General features: G+C 34.9%; 1 protein-coding gene across 5 annotated transcripts in view; it reads right to left on the bottom strand.

The window, feature by feature from the left end:
• Window positions 1-21,583, bottom strand: part of LOC149790345 (cyclin-dependent kinase 14-like) — a 127,336-nt gene that overhangs the window by 51,823 nt on the left and 53,930 nt on the right. For all 5 annotated transcript variants that reach the window (XM_089972388.1, XM_089972389.1, XM_089972391.1 and 2 more), the window contains 2 exons: window positions 4,147-4,348; window positions 1,925-2,091 (listed from right to left, as the gene is read on the bottom strand). In XM_089972388.1, the coding sequence (XP_089828514.1) occupies window positions 1,925-2,091; window positions 4,147-4,348 (369 nt within the window). The remainder of the gene's footprint in view (window positions 1-1,924; window positions 2,092-4,146; window positions 4,349-21,583) is intronic.

The raw sequence follows: 21,583 nt of genomic DNA, 5'->3' as shown, positions 1-21,583 counted from the left end.
CTTGCAAGTAGTCATTTTCAACAAGTCTGGTTCCTCAATCAAATATAACACATGATTAGCCATAGATACTGCAGAACCTCTTTTCCATAAGTTCATGATACATCATTTTGTTTCGCAAAATGCAACACATGCAGTATAATGGTCTGACTTTTGCCCTCTGCATACAATAAATATGGAATAATATAAACAGCCACGTAAACATTACTTGGAGCTAGTGCCTTACAGCACAGCAACACAAGCAGGTTGCCATGGCAACTGATGTAAAGTGCATTATTCAAAGACACAAGGTTTGCTGAGCCAAGGTGATCAAAGGAGGGATTCAATCTACACACTTTATGTCATGAGATGTGCATGCTGAATGAATCCTGTTCCACTTCTGCCTCAATTTATCACCTCCCATGATTACAAAAGATTAGGAAGCAGACATGTCCTCTTACCATAGACGTAGATCACATGAGTTGGTCTAAAATAAAATTGAAAACCATCTAAATAAGAACCTGAATCTCATGGTAGTATTGGTAACGATTCTCACTTTATTACGACTTATTGAGAATTAAAAACAACTGTATCAAATCTTGATGCAAGCTGCCATCTTGCTGCATTTCTGTGCCAATTTTTGGTCAATTACTTGCATGAAATGTGTCCGTTTTACATCCAGAATGCAACAGTTTGCATAAAGAGGACCTCAAAAATGGTTTCTATTATCTGCACGAGCAGTCAGATCTTAAGATAGATCAATGGAATCACTGCCATCTGACCTCTATCTGCATGGGTTCAAGTCACGGGCTCAGCCAATGTGGGTATGTGAGAAAGCTTGCCAGTAGCTTCTCATGGGTCGGTGATTCTTTCCGAGGTTTTCCCTGGTTCTTCCTCCCACCATTTATACTGGCCGCCATGTAAAGCCTTTTCATGTACTGAAAAATGGTGTTAAACCCCACAACAACGTCAAGATTCCTATAACAACAATAACAAGATTCAAACTGAGCCACTGGCTGAATCAGTCAAAGATAGGACAAATTTGTTCAATTATAGATAACCAAACACATGTGCCAGATGCATAAGCTTATATGACATTAGTCTGCTGAACCAAAAAATACTGAAATCCATCAAAATAAATAATCATTATGCAAAATCGAACACTAATCAAATATTTATTTAAAAGTGTATCAAATACTTCCACAAAGACATAGTAAATGACCTGGATAGTACCATGGTAACATATATGCCTTGCACCACTTGAGTCCTAAGTTCAATTCTCAGTGCCAGTATGTATAATGTAGCTACATGCAAATGCTCATCCAAGCCAGTTGTTTTCTCCCAATTCACTAGTTTCCCCCAAATGACAGTCTTCTTAAAGCCACAACCAGACTCCAAGATTACAAACAATCTTCACATATAAACTCATCAATATTTTAACATCTCATTGGTCCATGATTTGACATCAATCAAACATTCAAATTTTAGTCAAATTTTACAATAATCAAACATGGAACAAAAAGAGGTGCAATGCAAATATGTTACCATGGTATCAGCCAGTCAGCATGTTGTTTTCCTAGAAGTTTCTGATATATGACATTGATATACATGAATATTTAGTTTTATTATAAATGAATTATGCATCATAAACGTTAATATATTAAAACTATCTACTCAATACATTAGATCTGACACACACAGAAAAAGATTCATGTTCTGGTAACCTTTAGAGTTCCAGATTCACTAACTTTTTGCAGCCTATCTATCAAAGCATCAAATTTCATGTTAGGGGAGTTACTGTCAGAAAGTATCTTCTAAATTAAACTTTTACCTTTCAGAAATTTGAAAGCTGTAACCTGATCAGTAAATCAAAAGATCAAAAGAACATTTACACCATATCAGTGTCAATCAAAGCTGAAGATCTCTTGATTCTAATTAGATTGCTTACACCGTAGCTGGATGTCCTCTTTGGAGAAAAGTGACCCAGGTATCTGTGTCCCTCTGATTTTGGTCTACCCCCTGTGGTCACGTCAGAGGTCTCCCCGTCAACGGGGTCGTTCAACATGTCACCTGCTGAATGGTGTCTCTTTACTGACGCATGTGTTGCAAGAGTAGCTACAAAGATAGATACAAATTTGATTAGGCTCGTTATCAGTGGAAACATGGAATATGCACATACAGTAAATATGCCCCCACCAATATGACATAATTCAACCAAGCATAGATCAGTTTAAATTGGCAATGACAAGCATGGACCTTATCTTTTAAATAAGATTGTCAAAAATTTAACCTAAAAAAGCCCTTACTGGTCTAAATGGAGTCTCTTCCATTCATAGTGCATAGTTCATTCCACTACTTAAAAATATATTTCCAATATGGAACAGTTTTTTTAATATAAAACAATTGAAACAGTCATTCTGGCATTAGACACTGAAAACATTTTGTATGTGTATAACCCAAGAGAACAACTACCGGTAAACAAAGAAATTTAAGAAATTTTGCAATTATTTTGCTCAGGGACCTACTCACAACATATGGTTCTGTAGGGCCCTAAAACAACAAAGAAATTTGTGTAGAGAAACCAAGACAGGTGAAGATAAGTATTCAGGGTACATGATGATACAGAATTGATTAAATCCAACTCGTTCAAGGACTTGTTAATACATGCATCACAAAGATACAAGTTGGTCGACAAGGACCATGATGATGTCCAAAATGAAAGCCCATGAATGTCACATCTAAGACTGTATCAATGTTCACATCACGCTGCATCTAAATACGCTGAATGGTTATTGAGTTTCACTGATTATAAGCAATATCCGATGGAAGGATATCAAATTGACAGGAGATACAACTCTGTCCAAAACTGTTTATATACAACAAAACCCATAAAACAGCACATTTAGATGAAAAAGACAATGTTTTTACCTCATTCAATCAGTAACAGTTAAATGGTTCTTGAGTTAAGATCATTAAAATAGCATGAATTTCTGAGTTTCCATGTGAAGACAAGAATTTGCTTCAAACGGGACATAACTCTGTCCTGAATGGAGTTGATGAGACAAGAGCCATAAAATGCACATGCTTATCTCTGAGACAATGTTCATGCCAAACTCAGTCTGAATACATTCAATAGTTCTTGGCTACAAGCAACATCCCATTTACAGACACTAAATTGTCAAGGGCCACAACTCTATCCCAAATGGAGTTGAAAACCACAGGTTTTCAAAGGTACATCTAGGTCTATTAGCCAATGAGCACAACTAACTGCATCACAATATGCTGAATGGTTCCTAAGCCATGCTAGTTAGAAGAATATACTGTATCAAGAGTTAAAACTTACAGTAAATAAGCAAAAACTCCATAAAAATTGGACCTGAAAAGACCAAAACTTTAAGCTCCTTTTATGGCCCTGAAATGGTTTAGTAAGGAAGATGCAGTGAAGTTATGGTCCCTAGCATGGCCCTGAAATGGTATAGTAAGGAAGATGTAATGATATTATTGTCCCTAGTATGGCTCTGAAATGGTACAATAAGGAACATGTAATGAGTTACAGTCACTTGTATGGCCCTGAAATAGTATAGTTAGGAAGCCATAGTGAAGTTATGGCAACTAGTATTGCCCTGCCTCCAGAGGTAAGAGCACCACTAAAATCACCTTTTCCATCCATCCGTTTGATCATCTGTTTAGTTAATTCTAAACTTCTTGTAATCATTGAAGCTATGCAATCCTTGTACATAATTTGTTGCCATTTTGGCAGATGGATTTCCTGCCATATTTAGATTTAGAGAAACCATAATTTCACTGCCTCTTCCTTACTACACTATTTCAGGGTCACAAAAAAGGAGACCTAACTTCATTACATCTTCCTTAGTATACCATTTCAGGGCTACAAAAAAACCCCATAACTCCATTAAATGTAGAAAGAACATGATGGAATTCAAAATTGTCCTAGATCATCCAAATGCTAAGTTAGTTGTATTACATGCAGTCCAGCTTAAGTTGTTGTGCAACAATGAAATTATTCTTTATTACTGAACTCTGTTTCAAAATCTGGTCTAAATTGTTTTCTATACAAAAGACTCATTTGGGAACTTTATGTAGTGTTCTTCCAATGATAATGAGTGAGTTTAAAAAAAAAAAAAATGCTATTTTTCTACAAAATCTTACTCTTGGTGTTTGTTCTGATTTTGACTCCAGTCCGACCTAGTGTGTGGTATCCTCCTGTATGCTGGTTGTACATGTACATGTCCAAATGGTTGTGGTTGTGTATGTTGTAGTCTCCATTGTGTGAGCACCTCTGTAATGCCAGGTCTGGCGGAGAAAGAGAACCCTCTTTTGAGGACAGACCGTTTGTCAGCAGGATGTCACTCTGAAAGGAGAAAATACAATTATCAACTTTCACAGGTCTACACAAAATTATATTTTTGTTTGTAATTATATACTCGCCTATAAGATGAGTCCAACTGCAAACTGCACAGAAACAGATCTGCCATCGCACAATGCGCCAGCAGATCTTTGTGCAGTTTGCTAGGTGTGCTCAGTAGAACAAACAGCACAAACCCTGATCTGCTGTTTCATTATGTTATAGCAGATCAGGATCATTGTTGTTTGCAGTTTGACTCAACTTACAAGCGAATATATGTTGTAATTCAATTTGTGGAAGGATGTCCTATTGTCTCTTCATGATGAGTGATCAGTTTTATTTGCACATAAACACAAGGTTATTTAGAGCTGTTGTGATTCAAGTCTAGTCCCTTGATTGAAGAGACACCATGGTAACTGACATGGGCTGATGTCAATGAAGGATTTGAACCCACATATTTTGGTCAGTTGTCCAGCAAGCTAGCCACTTTGCCACCATGGTTCCTGCCTCCAAAAAGTCATCCCATGCAACACGTCGGAAGGCACATGGGGGGATGATTATTCAGTTCCACTGTATCTTTAAATTCTTGGATTGTGGCAACTACAAAACAGTCAAAATCAGTACCAGAAGAGTAACAGTACAGTTCTCCCTCACTATTTGGTTCTCCATTATAATGCAGTTTCTGTGCTAAGGCAGGTACATGTACGCTGATGGATCCAATTTCATTAAGTTATAGTAATTTAAAACAATATGTATAATTTACTTCATTATTTGGTGCTCTGGTTATAAGGTAGTATAATCTATGGCTCCCACTGAGTGCGTTATAATGAGGGAGTATTATACTGTACAATATAGATAAAAAGGCATATACTGTATAATATAGATAAAAAGGCATATACTGTACAATATAGATAAAAAGGCATATACTGTACAATATAGATAAAAAGGCATATACTGTACAATTTAGATAAAAAGCATATACTGTTTACAAACATTAAACCATACAAATGTGTTTTCCGTTGGTTTTAACAGCAGTCTTAAGACACTATAGGCAATATCATGCAAGGGAAATGGCAGCTTACAAGAGTCTTTCTCAAGGACACAGAAGTTGACCTGGGCAGGTATCAAACCCAAAATCTTAGATTATTAATCTGGCACTCGAGCAACTTAATCTCCATTAGACTTAATTGGGCACTTGAGCAACTGAGCTATTGACTCCCCATTAGACTAAGTAAAGATTTAATGTAATACAGTGCTCCCTACAAAATACTTGAGTATAAAACAGTCCCATTTATAAAGTTGATATGGTAAAGGATGTCATTTCATAACTTAACAAAAATATTATAAATCATATACCTCAATATAAGGTAATCTTGGCTACAAAGCGGGGTACTTTTATGGCTCCAATCAACGGTGTTTCAGTAAGGGATTGATTTTGTTTTGTAAGGTTTAAAGACATTTCTCTATGCCAGATAGTTTATACATGGCAGCCGGTATATTTCTGAAGAAGAACCCAGAAATAACAGAGGTGTGATTTGTGAGTGATCTTTAACCCTTTACCTCATAAAGCATAGTTACAAAGTGCAGCGCACTATAAACAGAACACTTGTTACCTAGTCGACCCCATATGCATAGGCCTGCCTGTGAACTGTTAAGCAATGTAGTGTATGTTACATTTAACAGCAATTTTAACCATTTTACATTTTTGGTACACATCTATTATATGTGGAAAACTTTAAGAGTAAAGTCCGATTGTTATAGCTGTGTAATTATTTTTCACGGAAGAATTTGTATGTGCTTTAAAATCTTGAGAGAACCGTTCACCGTCATGTCAATCAGGCCGCATGACCAACCGTAGCTGTCATTTCTCATACTTGAAATTTACAAGTTTTTCGTCTGCATCAACATCACTAAGTCATCTGAATTTGATAATTAATAAAAACTAATTGCTGGCTACATTAATTTCAGAGCCTTTACCTAAGTTATTGAATCTTTCAAGGTTGTGATTCTACTCGTGAAAACTTTGTAAGTACTGAATGAAATCAGTGACCGCCATTTTGGAGAGTGGAGGTTACGACCCAGTTACTCTAAATAGCAGATATTGACCAGTGCATAAACAGTGACCACGTGCTCTTACGTAATGATCATTCACAGAAATGAATAGAATCTGGGGTTTTCCCCGAAGGTGGCGCTACGAAAACCAGATCAAAATGGCTGATGTGTATAGCAGGCGTCAAAAGGCGCTTCCATGTGAAAGGAGTAGAGGCATCCAAAGACGCTTGCTTGAGGTAAAGGGTTAATAAATATGCAAGCTTATCAATGTATACTTCTTTTGTCCATTAACTCTCAATATCCTAAACAAGAAGTATTTAAGTAATTATACATGTCGACACCTTATTACCAAGGTATATAAGATATGTAAGATATAATTTACAAGGTATGCAAGATAAGTAAGATATTATTTACAAGGTATGTAAGATATTATTTACAAGGTATACATGTAAGATATTATTTACAAGGTATGTAAGATATTATTTACAAGGTATGTAAGAAATTATTTACAAGGTATGTAAGATGTAAGAAATTATTTACAAGATATGCAAGATATTATTTACAAGATATGTAAGATATTTACAAGATATGTAAGATATTATTTACAAGGTATGTAAGATATTATTTACAAGAAATCTAAGATATTATTTACAAGGTATGTAAGATATTATTTACAAGGTATATATGTAAGATGTTATTTACAAGGTATATAAGATATGTAAGAAATTATTTACAAGGTATACATGTAAGATATGTAAGATATTATTTACAAGGTAATATGTAAGAAATTATTTACAAGGTATGTAAGATATGTAAGATATTATTTACAAGGTATGTAAGATTATTTACAAGGTATATATGTAAGATGTTATTTACAAGGTATGTAAGATATTATTTACAAGGTATGTAAGATATGTAAGATATTATTTACAAGGTATGTAAGATATTATTTACAAGGTATACATGTAAGATATTATTTACAAGGTATGTATGTAAGATATTATTTACAAGGTATACATGTAAGATATTATTTACAAGGTATACATGTAAGATATTATTTACAAGGTAATAAGATATGTAAAAAATTATTTACAAGGTCTGTAAGATATATAAGATATTATTTACAAGGTATGTCATGTTGCCTGCCCGCAATAACATAAGTCAAGAAAAAAGGAATTGGTTAGAAGCCATGTATATATGTTAGACCCGGCAGCTATAGTGGTCCTGTTCGTATTTTGTTATGAGAGCCCACCTTTGTTGGGTGTCAAAAATCACATGTGGACACTGAAAGCTTTGTTCAAGAACAATGGACTTTTATTGGCGTCATAAATCTCACCACACTGAAAGACGGCAAGAGCATTGTCTGCTAAGTTGAACAGAATGGGGTAGAATCGATATCCATTCGGAATTGAGAGAGGGTGTTGTCACCATTTCAACCCAAATTTAACTGAGTACTTTAGACTAGAAATCCCAGTCATTGTGAAACATCGTGCTGAGAAGTTGTTGCAGTTACTCCAGGCAGCCACTTGCGAATTGGCAGAAAACTTATGAAATTCTAAGGAAAGACAAAGCTTTGTAAAGGTCAGTGAGTTATTTGCTCGACTATTGCAGAATATTATGGCATTGTAATTGTAATTATATGCAGTATGTATACTTCACTAATAGAATCATTAGTACGTAAAATTACCTTTGTAGTGTTTAATTTACATGCATATTTGAGAAATGAGCAATGATTATGTAAAGAATTATATAGATTGCTAGTTCATAGTTGGAATTAATATTTTAATTCGCTATTTGGTTAACTGATAGTAAACTAGTGCATTTATTCATGTGATATTCTAGATTTTGCAACTGTTGAATTGAATTGTAGCTTTGGAAAATGGTTGCAGTGTTACCATACAAGAGTGTATGGGTATTTCGATGTGCACGAATGGGTGACAGAAAAATGTAATAGCCTTTATCTGATGATGGATTATTGGTTCAGTGTGAGATGGAAGCTTTTAGGGGTCAGACTTCCGGTTTGGTCTAGTCCCGAGTCTCTATGAGAGAGAATAAAGACTAGTGGAGAAGTCGATTGTGAATTGAAGGCTAGTCAGAGACCAGAGACAAGGAGGAGAAGGAAAAAGAGTCGAGGAGGAGAAATTGGAGAAGGAGTAGTCAAGAAGAAGGAGTCAGGAGGGAAGTGGGAAGGAGAGAAGGAATTGGTGGGATGGGAGAGATACAGATTTGTAGAAAACAAGGACAGGTGGAAAAGCGATCTCTTACTATACACTATCACTTGGTCAAGAGGAAGAAGAGTGATAAGGAAATTATTATCATGTGAATACTGAATTGTATTAAACTGTTATTCCTTTGAATTTCACCTCTGTGTTCTCAATAATTTAACTGTCGGCATTGTTGGCTGGGGGCTCAGAGCTTTACCTTCTCTATCACTAATTTCACTTCCTACAAAATCGAGCCTGAGTAGGACTTTCATAGTAATTTAAATCATATATTGGGAGTACTCCATCCCAACCCTACCAAATGCCACAAGGTATATATGTAAGATATTATTTACAAGGTATATAATATTTTATTTACAAGGTATAGATGTAAGATATTATTTACAAGGTATATAAGATATGTAACCCAGCACATCAAATAAAAAGAGCTAACTTTCAGTCTCAAATTTTGTTATTGTTCTAGCTACAGACAGATCCTGAAATGGACAAGTTTACAGGTAACAACTAACATATGGTCTGACATCAGACAATGGACAATGAACAACATGCCATCTCATAAGCTCTTCTGTTCTACGACCAGTAGAGCTATAAAAAAAAATCATAGATGCAGGATGAATGATAAATAAAACTGGATGGAAACACAACACAAATGCATTTATGGATTTAAAAATCAATTTTTTTTCAAGTTACTGCTAACTTTTACATTTACAAATAATTTTCACTCCTGACAAGCCAATATTATTGTTCTTGATGAGGCAAACATAACTACCAATGAAGTGATGGCATCATGATCAGTGGTTGTATTTGTCAAATTTTTATTTTAAAAATAGAAAAAGAAACAGAATTTACTGAAAAAATACTCTAATTATACTTTTGCATCATTTATTTATCATAATTCAATAATGTGTTTTGCTTATATGCATTTGATGTTTTCTTATTCAGAGTTCCTGCTAACTTAACAAAATGAAATTACATGACTTGTCCAAACTTTTCCAGGACCATTTCACAAAACTCAAGGAACAAAAACTATTTTGAAATGTAACAGTTTATCAATCATGATTGTGTCATGTTCAAAAGAGTTTTTGAACAGACAATCAGCGCTCTATGAAATTAGCAGTTATCAGTATTTTTTAACACAATGGTCAGAAATTCCTTGACTTATCCAGAATTCGGAAAGGTTTTTGAGAAATTGCATGAAATTTCAAGGCCCTTGAAATTTATTTGTTAAATTCCAAACTTTTCCAGGATTCCAGGACCCCCATGGGAACCCTGTAAATAACTTTTTTGTTCAAAATGAATAAAAATGAAAGGAGATGGTTGGAAACTACAATTAGAATGCATTTCTGAGACACAATTGAAAAAAACAATATGCAATGCAAACCTGAAATTAATACAAATTGCATGCAAAAACAATGAATGCAAATGCATTTCTAATGCAAATGAAATGCAAATTAAATGCAGTCGTGGTAAAATTAGGCAATGCTGGATCTGTAATTATATGATGTTCTCATTATAGTTACATGCTCACAATTATTCACTAATACTTTTACAATCCCATCTCACCTCTGTCTGCGTGGGTTCGATTCCAAGACTCGGCTGTGTGGATATGTGGGAAAGCCTGCCAGTAGCTTCTCGTGGGTCGGTGGTTCTTCCCTGGGTTTTCCAGGGTTCTTCCTCCACCAGTTATACTGGCCGCCATGTATAGCCTATCTTGTGCTGAAAAATGGCGTTAAACCCTATAACAACAACAAAAACCTTTACAATCGAAGTACCTAAAGCACCAAGTCACATATTTTCCATACACAAATAAATTCATATCCTTATTATGCAGATTCTACTTTGGAATCAGGGATCCTAAAATGGCCGTATTTTTTGCTGGACATAACCAATAATGAACTCAAATGACTGTTTGTTAACTTTGCGTGTTGGAGTATAGGGCATAAATTGTCCAGCATTTGAGCATTGATTACAGTGGTTTCATCTGTTTTCATGGATAACAATTTTTGTGATTTTAAAAAATACACATTTTCATGGGTACTTTAAACTGTGGATTTTCCTTTATCACAGTCTGCAAATAGCTAGGTATTTTACTTTATGAAATTACTTCTAAATATACCAAAAGTAAAAGAACACAAACTATGAAAAGAACAAAACTATGCCATAAACAACTGGTGGTTGCTTGAATGCTATAAACAGTACTGCTGCTGGTATAAGCACAAGATCAATCACTTACACTGAGTTTTCCTCTAAAACATGAAAATGAAACCAACACAGCAAACAAAAACAAGTATTTGCTGAAGCACATCTATACAATCTATTCAATTCATCAAATGTCTATAATGTGGTGCCATTAGTAAGCTGTGATGATCATGTTAGGTGGAAGGTCATTATTCCATATATGAACAAAAATGTGACCAACTGCCCCTTGCTCAATGCAATTAGAATGCTTTAGCAACCTTTGATGCATAGGAACAGAGCTCAGAATAAACTGTCCATGAGATCAGTTTAACTATGCAAATCCCATAGCCTGATGTCCCAGATTATTCATTTTTGAAGCTGGAAAGGTCAAATGTTCCAAAGCGCTAGTGCAGGATAAGTGCTTTTTTCCTATTTTAAAACATGTTGAGCAATTGCTAATTTTAATTACTTTATCTACCTTTATCTGGCCATTGTGAATGTTTTAATCTAACATCTTTCCATTTATTCATTCACATCCTGTTATAATACTATAAGTGGCCACTGAGAACTATCTCATGATCACATGTTCTACTACTGCTTGACTGCATATTGGGCTAAGTGACCAAATTATCCACCAATCAAAACACTGCACACAAAACAAAAATCTGGTATCATTAATTAGAAGTATTTGAAATTTGCTGGCATCTCTCAACCCAGATTCATGTGAGCTGACCACTGGATGATTTCAATCGACCAATAAATGCAATGAAAGGATTGAAAAGCACTTACTGACATAGGTCTCCACATCCATTGAGAACTGATTAAATGGTAGCAATGAGTAGTTATTTTTTTAACAAAATATGCAGAAGATCAGCTTCAACATGCAAAACTGCATGAAAATCAATTTCGCTAATTAAGGAGGAGCATTTGCATTTAAACAACTAAATGTATATCATGATCTCGTTAGTTTAAGTATCTGTCAAATGAGATGACCTTTTCTATTTTGGATAAAATGAGTTTGCTCAATTACGTTTGCAATGATGGTCATGAGAAAATCACAGAGAAGGAAAATTCATGTATAAGTTATGGGGGAAAAAAAAGACTGTCACTTTGCATCTTGAGGTAACTATTTCTCCCAAAAGACACCAATCAGACTCTCTGCCAGCAAAAAATATCAAATATCACACATAAACGAGAAGAAAAAATTTCAGTCACATAGGGTTGATAGTTATCCATGTCTAGAATTCACTGACTCTAAAGGAAAAATGTCTTGCAGCTATTGCAAACAATATCCCAAACATGGGTTGGATATTCAACAAGTGTATTTGTCAATTTAACTGACAAATTCAGGGTTCAATCAATCATGTCTGGTGAGTTTTTAACCTCATAAAGCCTGTACAGCATAGGATAGGCATTGTCACTAGGCAGCATGTGCAGAAAATCCTTGAAGTTAGAGTTGCTAACACTCTACTAGGAAAAGCCATTTAAAATTAAATCAGAGCATGAAAATGAAAAATAAAACAATACAAGGCTCTCTTTAAATTAGCCAACATCCTAGCCCAATATGAAAAACTATTTTCTGATATGGAAATGCTGTGTGAGCGTTATGAGAAGAACAGTGTTAAACTTAGTGCTAGCTATAAGAACTAACTCAGGGCAAGTGCCAGTAATGCTCCGTCAATTGATAATGTGAGCAAATATTAGGGAAAATCTCATTTCAAGTAAATTCATTTCCTTCCATTCTGATGAAAGTACAGATGCTGCCATATCAAAGAGCAAGAAACTATGGAGGGAAATTACTGCCATAATTATATGCATGTATTTCCTAATCTTCCTTGATGCACTATTGTAAATGGCTGCTTGCAAGTGTGTGTGTGTGTGATTTTGATTTTTTAACGTAGCTTTAAAAAATTTCCAGTCATATTGCTACGATGTCTGCAGTGTAGCAGTTTATAGTGCTGTCTATCACTGGGGCATCATGCTGCAGACATGTAGCATGATGTCCCACCCAGTCACACTATCCTGACACCAGGCTGACCAGTCCTTACACTAACCTCTTAATGCTGAGCGCCTAGCGAGGCAGCTGTTAATACCATTTTTAAAAATCTTTGATATGGCTCGGCCAGGGTTCGAACCCACAACCTCCCACATCTGGGGCGGACACTCAAACCACTAGACCACCAGAGCAGTGCTGTTTGCAAGTACTACTTTCATAATTCTATCATGTATATTGTATTTTCATTGATGCAAATTGTACGTGACAGTTTGCAAGTGCTACTTTCCTTCTGCTTTATTGTAAATGACTGCTTGCAAGTGCTACATTCATAATTCTAGTCATGAATTTTCTATTTTTCATTGATCTAAGCTGTAAATGGTTGCTTGCAAGTTTTTCGATCTACTTTCCTTCTGCGTCATTGTATCTTGCAATCTGCCAACTACTGAACTGATTCTGCAGTTTGTCAAACGCTATGTCAGTTATTACAAGTTTTGTATATTCTATTTATAAACTTTACAATTACATCATTCCAACTGCTGTTTTGACCTTGCAACAAAGTAAATACTAAGTTTTATCAGTATCATCTTTGTTGTCCAACTAGTGTCGCCATCTGTTGTCATAATGTCAAACAAGATATTAGCATGGCATTATGACAACAAACGGTGCTCTAAATTTCAAAAGATTTTGTTTACCACAAATAATGAATGCTCCCCACGCAGCTTTATGGCATTCATTTTGTGTCAATAACTCTTTCAGTCCATTTTTTAAGGTGTACGTCAGCAACAAAGTTTTAATTGTCTCTAAAACCGTATGCTTTCTCGAAGATCCAAATGATTTATATTACCTTACGAAAACAAAAAACGCATACACTACAGTGGGGTGGTCCATCTTTTTCAACCCCAGTTTTGATGCACTTAAGTATTTATCATCACCGTTTAAGAAATCTACTTCTTAGTGATATCACTCATTACTTTGGAAACATTAGTTAGGATCAGAAATGACAATGATATATTCCCTCGTACTCTTCTTACCGAGCTTTCATCAGATGAACCCTGGTTGTAAGGATTGTATTGTACATCATCCATTTTGACGCACCTCACAGACATCTATCTTTTCCTGTGATACTCTTGTACATAAGCTCCCGCGAACATAAAATATTTCAGAGCAACATCAATAGCACATAAAAAAGTTTATAGGTAAAATGACATTAAAAAAATTAAGCATTCCTTAAAGGTGTTCTTATTCTTATTACAATCTTTATTTTGGAACATATTTTGCTGCAAAAACCGAAATAATCAAACTGTGGAAAATCATGTTTTTACATGATAAAAATGTTTACCTGTGATTAGAAGTATAAGATTTAGTATACGATTGTTTTCCAATACTTAATTTGCATTGTTAATGTACAGAACCTCAACCTTTGAATGTATTTACCCCCCCACCCACAAAAATAATCAGTTTTAAAACTGGTTTGCATCCAGGAGATTTTACATTCATTTATGGCAATTCTTACCATTATCAAACCAATTAAAATTAATAATTTGGTTCAAGAATTTTATAAATATAAATATAGCACCCTTAGGTTCTAATTATTCAGCTGCTCTTTTTCACATTAAAGATCTAAAAAAGAGCTTTAAAGAATTCTTGAAATATGAATGTAGTGATGCATGACTCTGAATTGTTAATTATGCTGCTCTTTGCAATATGAAAGTCATTTAGTGAATTATCTATGATCAAAGAAAGAGAGAAAGAAAGAGAGAGAATGCACCAAAACTGCACATTTCATTAAGTTATTGTAATTGTATACATGTATCCTGGGTCGATGAGTGTGTTTTGGGAGAATCTTCAGCAAGTATCAACAAAAGAATAAACTCTATTGATCTTACTCGATAATTATGGGTAGCTGAGGGTGTTTTGGGACAGTCTTTTGTTGTTTTAGGGTCGTCATGGGGTCTTTCATTTGGTGATAAATACTAATATGGGAGGAAAAAACTTTCCTGATCTTACTCAATAATTATACAATGCAGGATTTTACTGATCACTGTCTTTTCTAAGGTTTGATTCAATATAATGGTATACATGTATCCTGGGTAGGCGAGTGTTTTCGGACAGTCTTGAGCTAGCCTCATTACTTTCAGGGTGACAGATAGAAAACTTAAACTGTTGTATGTCTAATTCATGCATATGTTGTTGGAAATAATCAAACACAAAATTTGCTGGACAGATTTTTGGAGGCAAACAAGTGTTAAAAACATTGCCTAAACATTTAGAACAGTTTTTGTTTTAATATTCTTCAAAAGGAATAGACTATGGAAATCTTGAGGACGCGTACATTATGGTCAACAAGTATTGGTTGCTTCACTTGGTATTATGTAAAGAACCAACAGTCTACCATTCTTCTATTAAATGGCTTGTCAAATGGTCAAATGCAGGAATAGATTGCAAATGTGCCTTAGATATCATATGAATGGGATTTCCAACCATTTGACAAGTGTGACAAGATCTATTGTATTTATAACATCAGCTTAAATGGGCTAGACTGTGAATTTCCTGTCTATATGACTTTGGAACAACAATTTGATTGCTCAGTGACCACTCATCTGGTGTTTCCATTTCTCATAATGACCTCATTTTACACAAAGTAACAAACTAGTACTTATGTGACTTTAATTTCTAAAACCCAGTCTTGTGTCTTCTCTGAGGAATAGCAATTGTGGGCCTATAACTCACATTAAAATGACTTACATGCTTATAAAGTAGCCGTTGCTTTCTGCTCAGACATCTTACAACTGCAGTCATAAATTGACTAGTGGTTTCTATTATTCTATGAAGAAACTCTCTCTCTCTCTCTCCTCTCTCTCTCTCTCTCTCTCTCTCTCTCTCTCTCTCTCTCTCTCTGTGCTAAGTGATTAAGACATTTAAATTATGGAATTTACCTTATCCATTGTTCCAAGGCACATACATTAGGGATAAGAGGCCAAATATTAAATTTCATCTCAGGTTCATAAATATAATAGTTTTGTGAAGGTCAAAGTATCAGAAATAACAAATTAGCAAATAAAATATAATCCTTTTCATGGTTTTTTGCTCATAGCAAGTGCAAACAACTTTTTTTATTGCCCGCAAAATAAATTCTCCAAAAAGTGAGCAGTTTTGTGCATTGTATATATTGAATACAGATCCAGTAATGGTAATGTTTTGGGGATTAATTCTTGACACAAACACTAGGGAATATAACCTGACCGTTTTTGAGTCATAATTTGCAAATGTATGTGGTATACAAAAGGTAATGTATCTTGGCCTATCCAGATTTTACAGTTTTAATTCCTCAGAATTTGCAATGATGAGTGTATGTCCAATCCAAAAGCCAGAGTGTGTGAAAAGCTTGTCTTCATTCATGTTTTATTCATGTGAAAGTGAAAAACAAAAGGGATTGACAAATAAATCTATAAGAACAATGTAACAAGACAATCCAGGTATTTGTTCCTTATAACTGCCTACCTGTATGACAATTTTTGTTTCAGACTAATTCATCTAACAATATTGTTTTTATGAATGCCGGTTTAAATTAAACATTTTTTTACTTATATTTCCTATGAAAAGTTAAACATAGGACTGTATATTATTTTTATTTATTTATTTTGCTTTATTGCATAGTTGTATTGTGCCGATATTTTTGTGTCGTGACAATATTAACTTATATTTTAAACAGGATAAAATAATGATAAAATCACAGAAAAATGAAGATGTTTATGTCGGGTGGTGGATGCTACAACAGCCCGAGCTGTGAGTAGCCTTAAAAACTTCACAAGTTTTTTAGAAAACAATCACATCCGTAGAAGATACATGTTCAAATTTGTATTGCTTTTTTTAACTGCTACATTAATTTCATATCCAAATGTTATGAGGCTACAAGGTTTTTACTGCACTCTAAAATAAAAAATATGCTCTAAACTGATAACATTGTGAATGAGAATATATAAACAAATCAGGGCCTTAAATCTTGCTTGTAAGCGACTCAGTAACCCTATTCTGCCACCGTGCGGCAGCGGTAAATTAAACAGACAAAATGTTTAAATAAAATGGGGTGGGAAGGGACAGCGAAAAGATAATGTTGTGTAAATACATATAATTGTATACAATTTGATACATTTAATTTGTTTTGTGCTACTTGCAGGACAGTTCTCTTCCATATGTTAATACTCTGAGACATCAGCTGCTGTAATTTAATTAGAATATTTTAAATAAGACGCCCAAACATGCTGTAAAGTGGTATAACCTCTTGTTGCTAGGGTCAGGGGAGTAGTTGTATTCTAAGAAAAATTATGTATCATAGCTCCATCTGTTGTCATAATGAGGCATTATTTTATGCTAACTTCCTTGATTCTAACTTGTAACGTGCTTGATGCTACATTATAGTCATGATTATGGAAGGTGCAATTTGTGTAACTTGTGATATAGCAAGTTTATAAATAGAATGTTAAAACTTGTAATAACTGACATAGCATTTGCCATATGACAAACTACAAATCAATTCAGTAGTTGGCAAATTGCAAGATACAATGATGCAGAAGGAAAGTAGAACTAGGCACTTTCAAGCAGCCATTTACAGCTTGCATCAACGAAGAATAGAAAATTCATGACTAGAATTATGAATGTAATTAGCAATAATGCAGAAGGAAAATAGCACTTGCAAACTGCCACATACAATCTGCATCAATGAAGAATACAATATACACTAACAGAATTGTGAAAGTAGCACTTGCAAGCAGCCATTTACAATAATGCATTAAGGAAGATTAGAAAATACATGCACTATGAGAGTTATGGCGGTAATTCCCCTCCTTAAGAAACAGCGTATATAAGATACACTGACAATACAAAGTTAGGCACTTTGAAGAAATAAATATGTTGTATATTACTTGGTGGGGTGGGTGGGAGTGATACGTATTATAATATGTATATCTTATCAAATTTATGCAACTGAGTGAAATTCTGTGACTAGTGAAAATGTAGGTCGGTCAAATAAACTTTTTAAAACCACTTGTCCAGGACAAGTTGGTAAAAAAGGAATTTGTGCATCCCTGATTAGGCTTGACTTTAATAAAGCTGAATTGGTGTAGTCTTGCAACAGTACAATTACTTATGTAGCCATTGTTCGTATGTACCCACAGACTTGATTGCCCGAATGTTTACTCAGTCGTTTTGTCTTAAAATTTGTGATGTGAACTTTTGTAATGTGTTGTAATTAGTATGTATACATAATGTTTAATTAGTACTGTGTCATAATTACTAAGTATACATATGTTTAATTACCACTTGTGCCTCAAGGAATAATTTCAAGATTTTACAGTCTTGTTCCTCTTGGATTAACAATGTACAGATAAATTAGATGTGATTGCAGGAGGACAGCTAGCTACCAGTAATTACAAAAATACACGTCTTAGCATACATACATGTACATGCTTTCTATAGATCAATAGTTTAAAAAATATTGTATCACAGAATTGCAATTTTGTTATACAAGTAGTTTTGACAGCAGTGTCACTTCATAGAAGGACTGATGTAAATAAATAAGTATTAAATCTATTATTTTGTATATTGTTTCATTATTCTCCTTAAGAGGGCCTCAAGGGAGAATATTCCTTGACTAATGAGTCACCCTCTATAAATAAAGCATTATTATTATTATTATTATTATATATTATATTATACTATGTTTCCTTTGAATTTTTGGTATTTCTATTACTTTTAAGTTATTCACACTCTATCTACTTTCTCTCTATCCTAGCTGATTTTACAACATTGTATTTATGGCAGTGACTGAGTGGAAAAGACTTCAACCAGATATTGCATACATACATGTACGTGTACGCTGAAACAATACAATTAGCTGATTTATAATTCCTCCTTTGTTTTAATGGTTTACAAAAAAACGAACATTTGTAAGATATATTTTATGCTGGAAAAGTGTTACATTGCTAGTGGAATACAAATCTGTGTCTGGCATTTAATTTTTTCTGATCTTTTGATAAGATGTATCCTAAGCATATCCACATGGTGTGCTAACAAGTGTGTTACTTTCTTTGCTATATCCACATGGTGTGCTAACAAGTGTGTTACTTTCTTTGCTATATCCACATGGCGTGCTAACAAGTGTGTTACTTTCTTTGCTATATCCACATGGCGTGCTAACAAGTGTGTTACTTTCTTTGCTATATCCACATGGCGTGCTAACAAGTGTGTTACTTTCTTTGCTATATCCACATGGTGTGCTAACAAGTGTGTTACTTTCTTTGCTATATCCACATGGTGTGCTAACAAGTGTGTTACTTTCTTTGCTATATCCACATGGTGTGCTAACAAGTGTTACTTTCTTTGCTATATCCACATGGTGTGCTAACAAGTGTGTTACTTTCTTTGCTATATCCACATGGTGTGCTAACAAGTGTGTTACTTTCTTTGCTATATCCACATGGTGTGCTAACAAGTGTGTTACTTTCTTTGCTATATCCACATGGCGTGCTAACAAGTGTGTTACTTTCTTTGCTATATCCACATGGCGTGCTAACAAGTGTGTTATTTTCTTTGCTATATCCACATGGCGTGCTAACAAGTGTGTTACTTTCTTTGCTATATCCACATGGTGTGCTAACAAGTGTGTTACTTTCTTTGCTATATCCACATGGTGTGCTAACAAGTGTGTTACTTTCTTTGCTATATCCACATGGTGTGCTAACAAGTGTGTTACTTTCTTTGCTATATCCACATGGTGTGCTAACAAGTGTGTTACTTTCTTTGCTATAAAGAATGTATTGAAGAGAGTAGAATAATCAGCAAATACAACGACAAATACAATTCTTTAAGTTTAAAATTTTATTTTTAATTTGACATTCTGATTTAAGATGGGTCATACATTTTTATCATTACCTTAAGGTTTAATATCCTTTTTCTTGGTTATATTCAGTAAATGTTTGTTCTAACAATCAAGGGCTAAACATGTAGATCCACTAAATGATTACACAGAATGTTGACAACTGATCTCACAATCAAGGGCTATAAACGTAGCTCCACTAAATGATTACATAGAATGTTGACAACTGATCTCACAATCAAGGGCTATACATGTAGTTCCACAAAATGATTACACAGAATGTTGACAACTGATCTCACAATCAAGGGCTATACATGTAGTTCCATAAAATGATTACATAGAATGTTGACAACTGATCGCACGATCAAGGGCTATACATGTAGCTCCACTAAATGATTACACAGAATGTTAACAACTAATCGCACGATCAAGGGCTATACATGTAGCTCCACAAAATGATTACACAGAATGTTGACAACTGATCGCACACTCAAGGGCTATACATGTAGCTCCACTAAATGATTACACAGAATGTTGACAAATGATCTCACAATCAAGGGCTATACATGTAGCTCCACAAAATGATTACACAGAATGTTGACAAATGATCTCACAATCAAGGGCTATAAACGTAGCTCCACAAAATGATTACACAGAATGTTGACAAATGATCTCACAATCAAGGGCTATAAATGTAACTCCACTAAATGATTACACAGAATGTTGACAACTGATCTCACCATCAAGGGCTATAAATGTAGCTCCACTAAATGATTACACAGAATGTTGACAAATGATCTCACAATCAAGGGCTATAAATGTAGCTCCACTAAATGATTACACAGAATGTTGACAACTGATCTCACAATCAAGGGCTACACATGTAGCTCCACTAAATGATTACACAGAATGTTGACAACTGATCTCACAATCAAGGGCTACACATGTAGCTCCACTAAATGATTACACAGAATGTTGACAAATGATCTCACAATCAAGGGCTACACATGTAGCTCCACTAAATGATTACACAGAATGTTGACAAATGATCTCACAATCAAGGGCTATAAACATAGCTCCACTAAATAATTATACAGAATGTTGACAAATGATCTTACAATCAAGGGCTATACATCTAGCTCCACTAAATGATTACACAGAATGCTGACAAGCAATCTCATGATCAAGGCCTGATAAAAATCAAGTTGACGGGCTGTATAGGTTTAACACCATTTTTCAGCACATGATATGATATACATGGCTGCCACTCTACTTGATGAAAAATAACCCCAGGAAGAATCACCAACCCATGGAACGCTACAGGCAAGCTTCCCTACATGCCCATGCTAGCTGAGCCGAGGATCGAACTCGTGCAGACAGAAGTGGGATGTCAGTGATCTACAATGGCTTGCACTTGTGAACACTCATTAGTATAAAGCTGCATTCCAGGGAGCAAATGTTCAGAAATTAAACTTGGTGGGTCCAACAATTAGGAGCCATAACTTGAATGGGGATGCAAAACATGTACAATGCACTCTTCTGTATTTGTTATTGGTGGCAAACAGAGGCAACAATTTTGTCCTGGGATATGTCCTGTGGTGTGTGTGTGTGTGTGTGTGTGTGCACATGCATGCGTGTGATTTGGACTTTTAATGTAGCTTTAACAATTTTTCAGTTATATCACTGTGATGTCTGCAGTATGGCAGTTTATTGTGATGCCTAGCACTGGGGCATCATGCCACAGACATGTAGCATGATGTCCCATCCAGTCACGTTATCCTGACACCAGGCCAACCAGTCCTAACACTAACCTTTCAATGCTGAGCACCTAGCGAGGCAGCTGTTAGTACCATTTTTATGAGACTTTGGTATGACTCAGCCAGGGTTCCTACCCACAACCTCCAGCGGCAGACATTCTA

This window comes from Sinohyriopsis cumingii, chromosome 10 (genome assembly GCF_028554795.1).
Source record: "Sinohyriopsis cumingii isolate HCF-2022 chromosome 10, ASM2855479v2, whole genome shotgun sequence".
Lineage (NCBI taxonomy): Eukaryota > Metazoa > Mollusca > Bivalvia > Unionida > Unionidae > Sinohyriopsis > Sinohyriopsis cumingii.
Note: the sequence above shows the minus strand (reverse complement) of the source record. Positions and strands in the feature narration are given on the sequence as shown.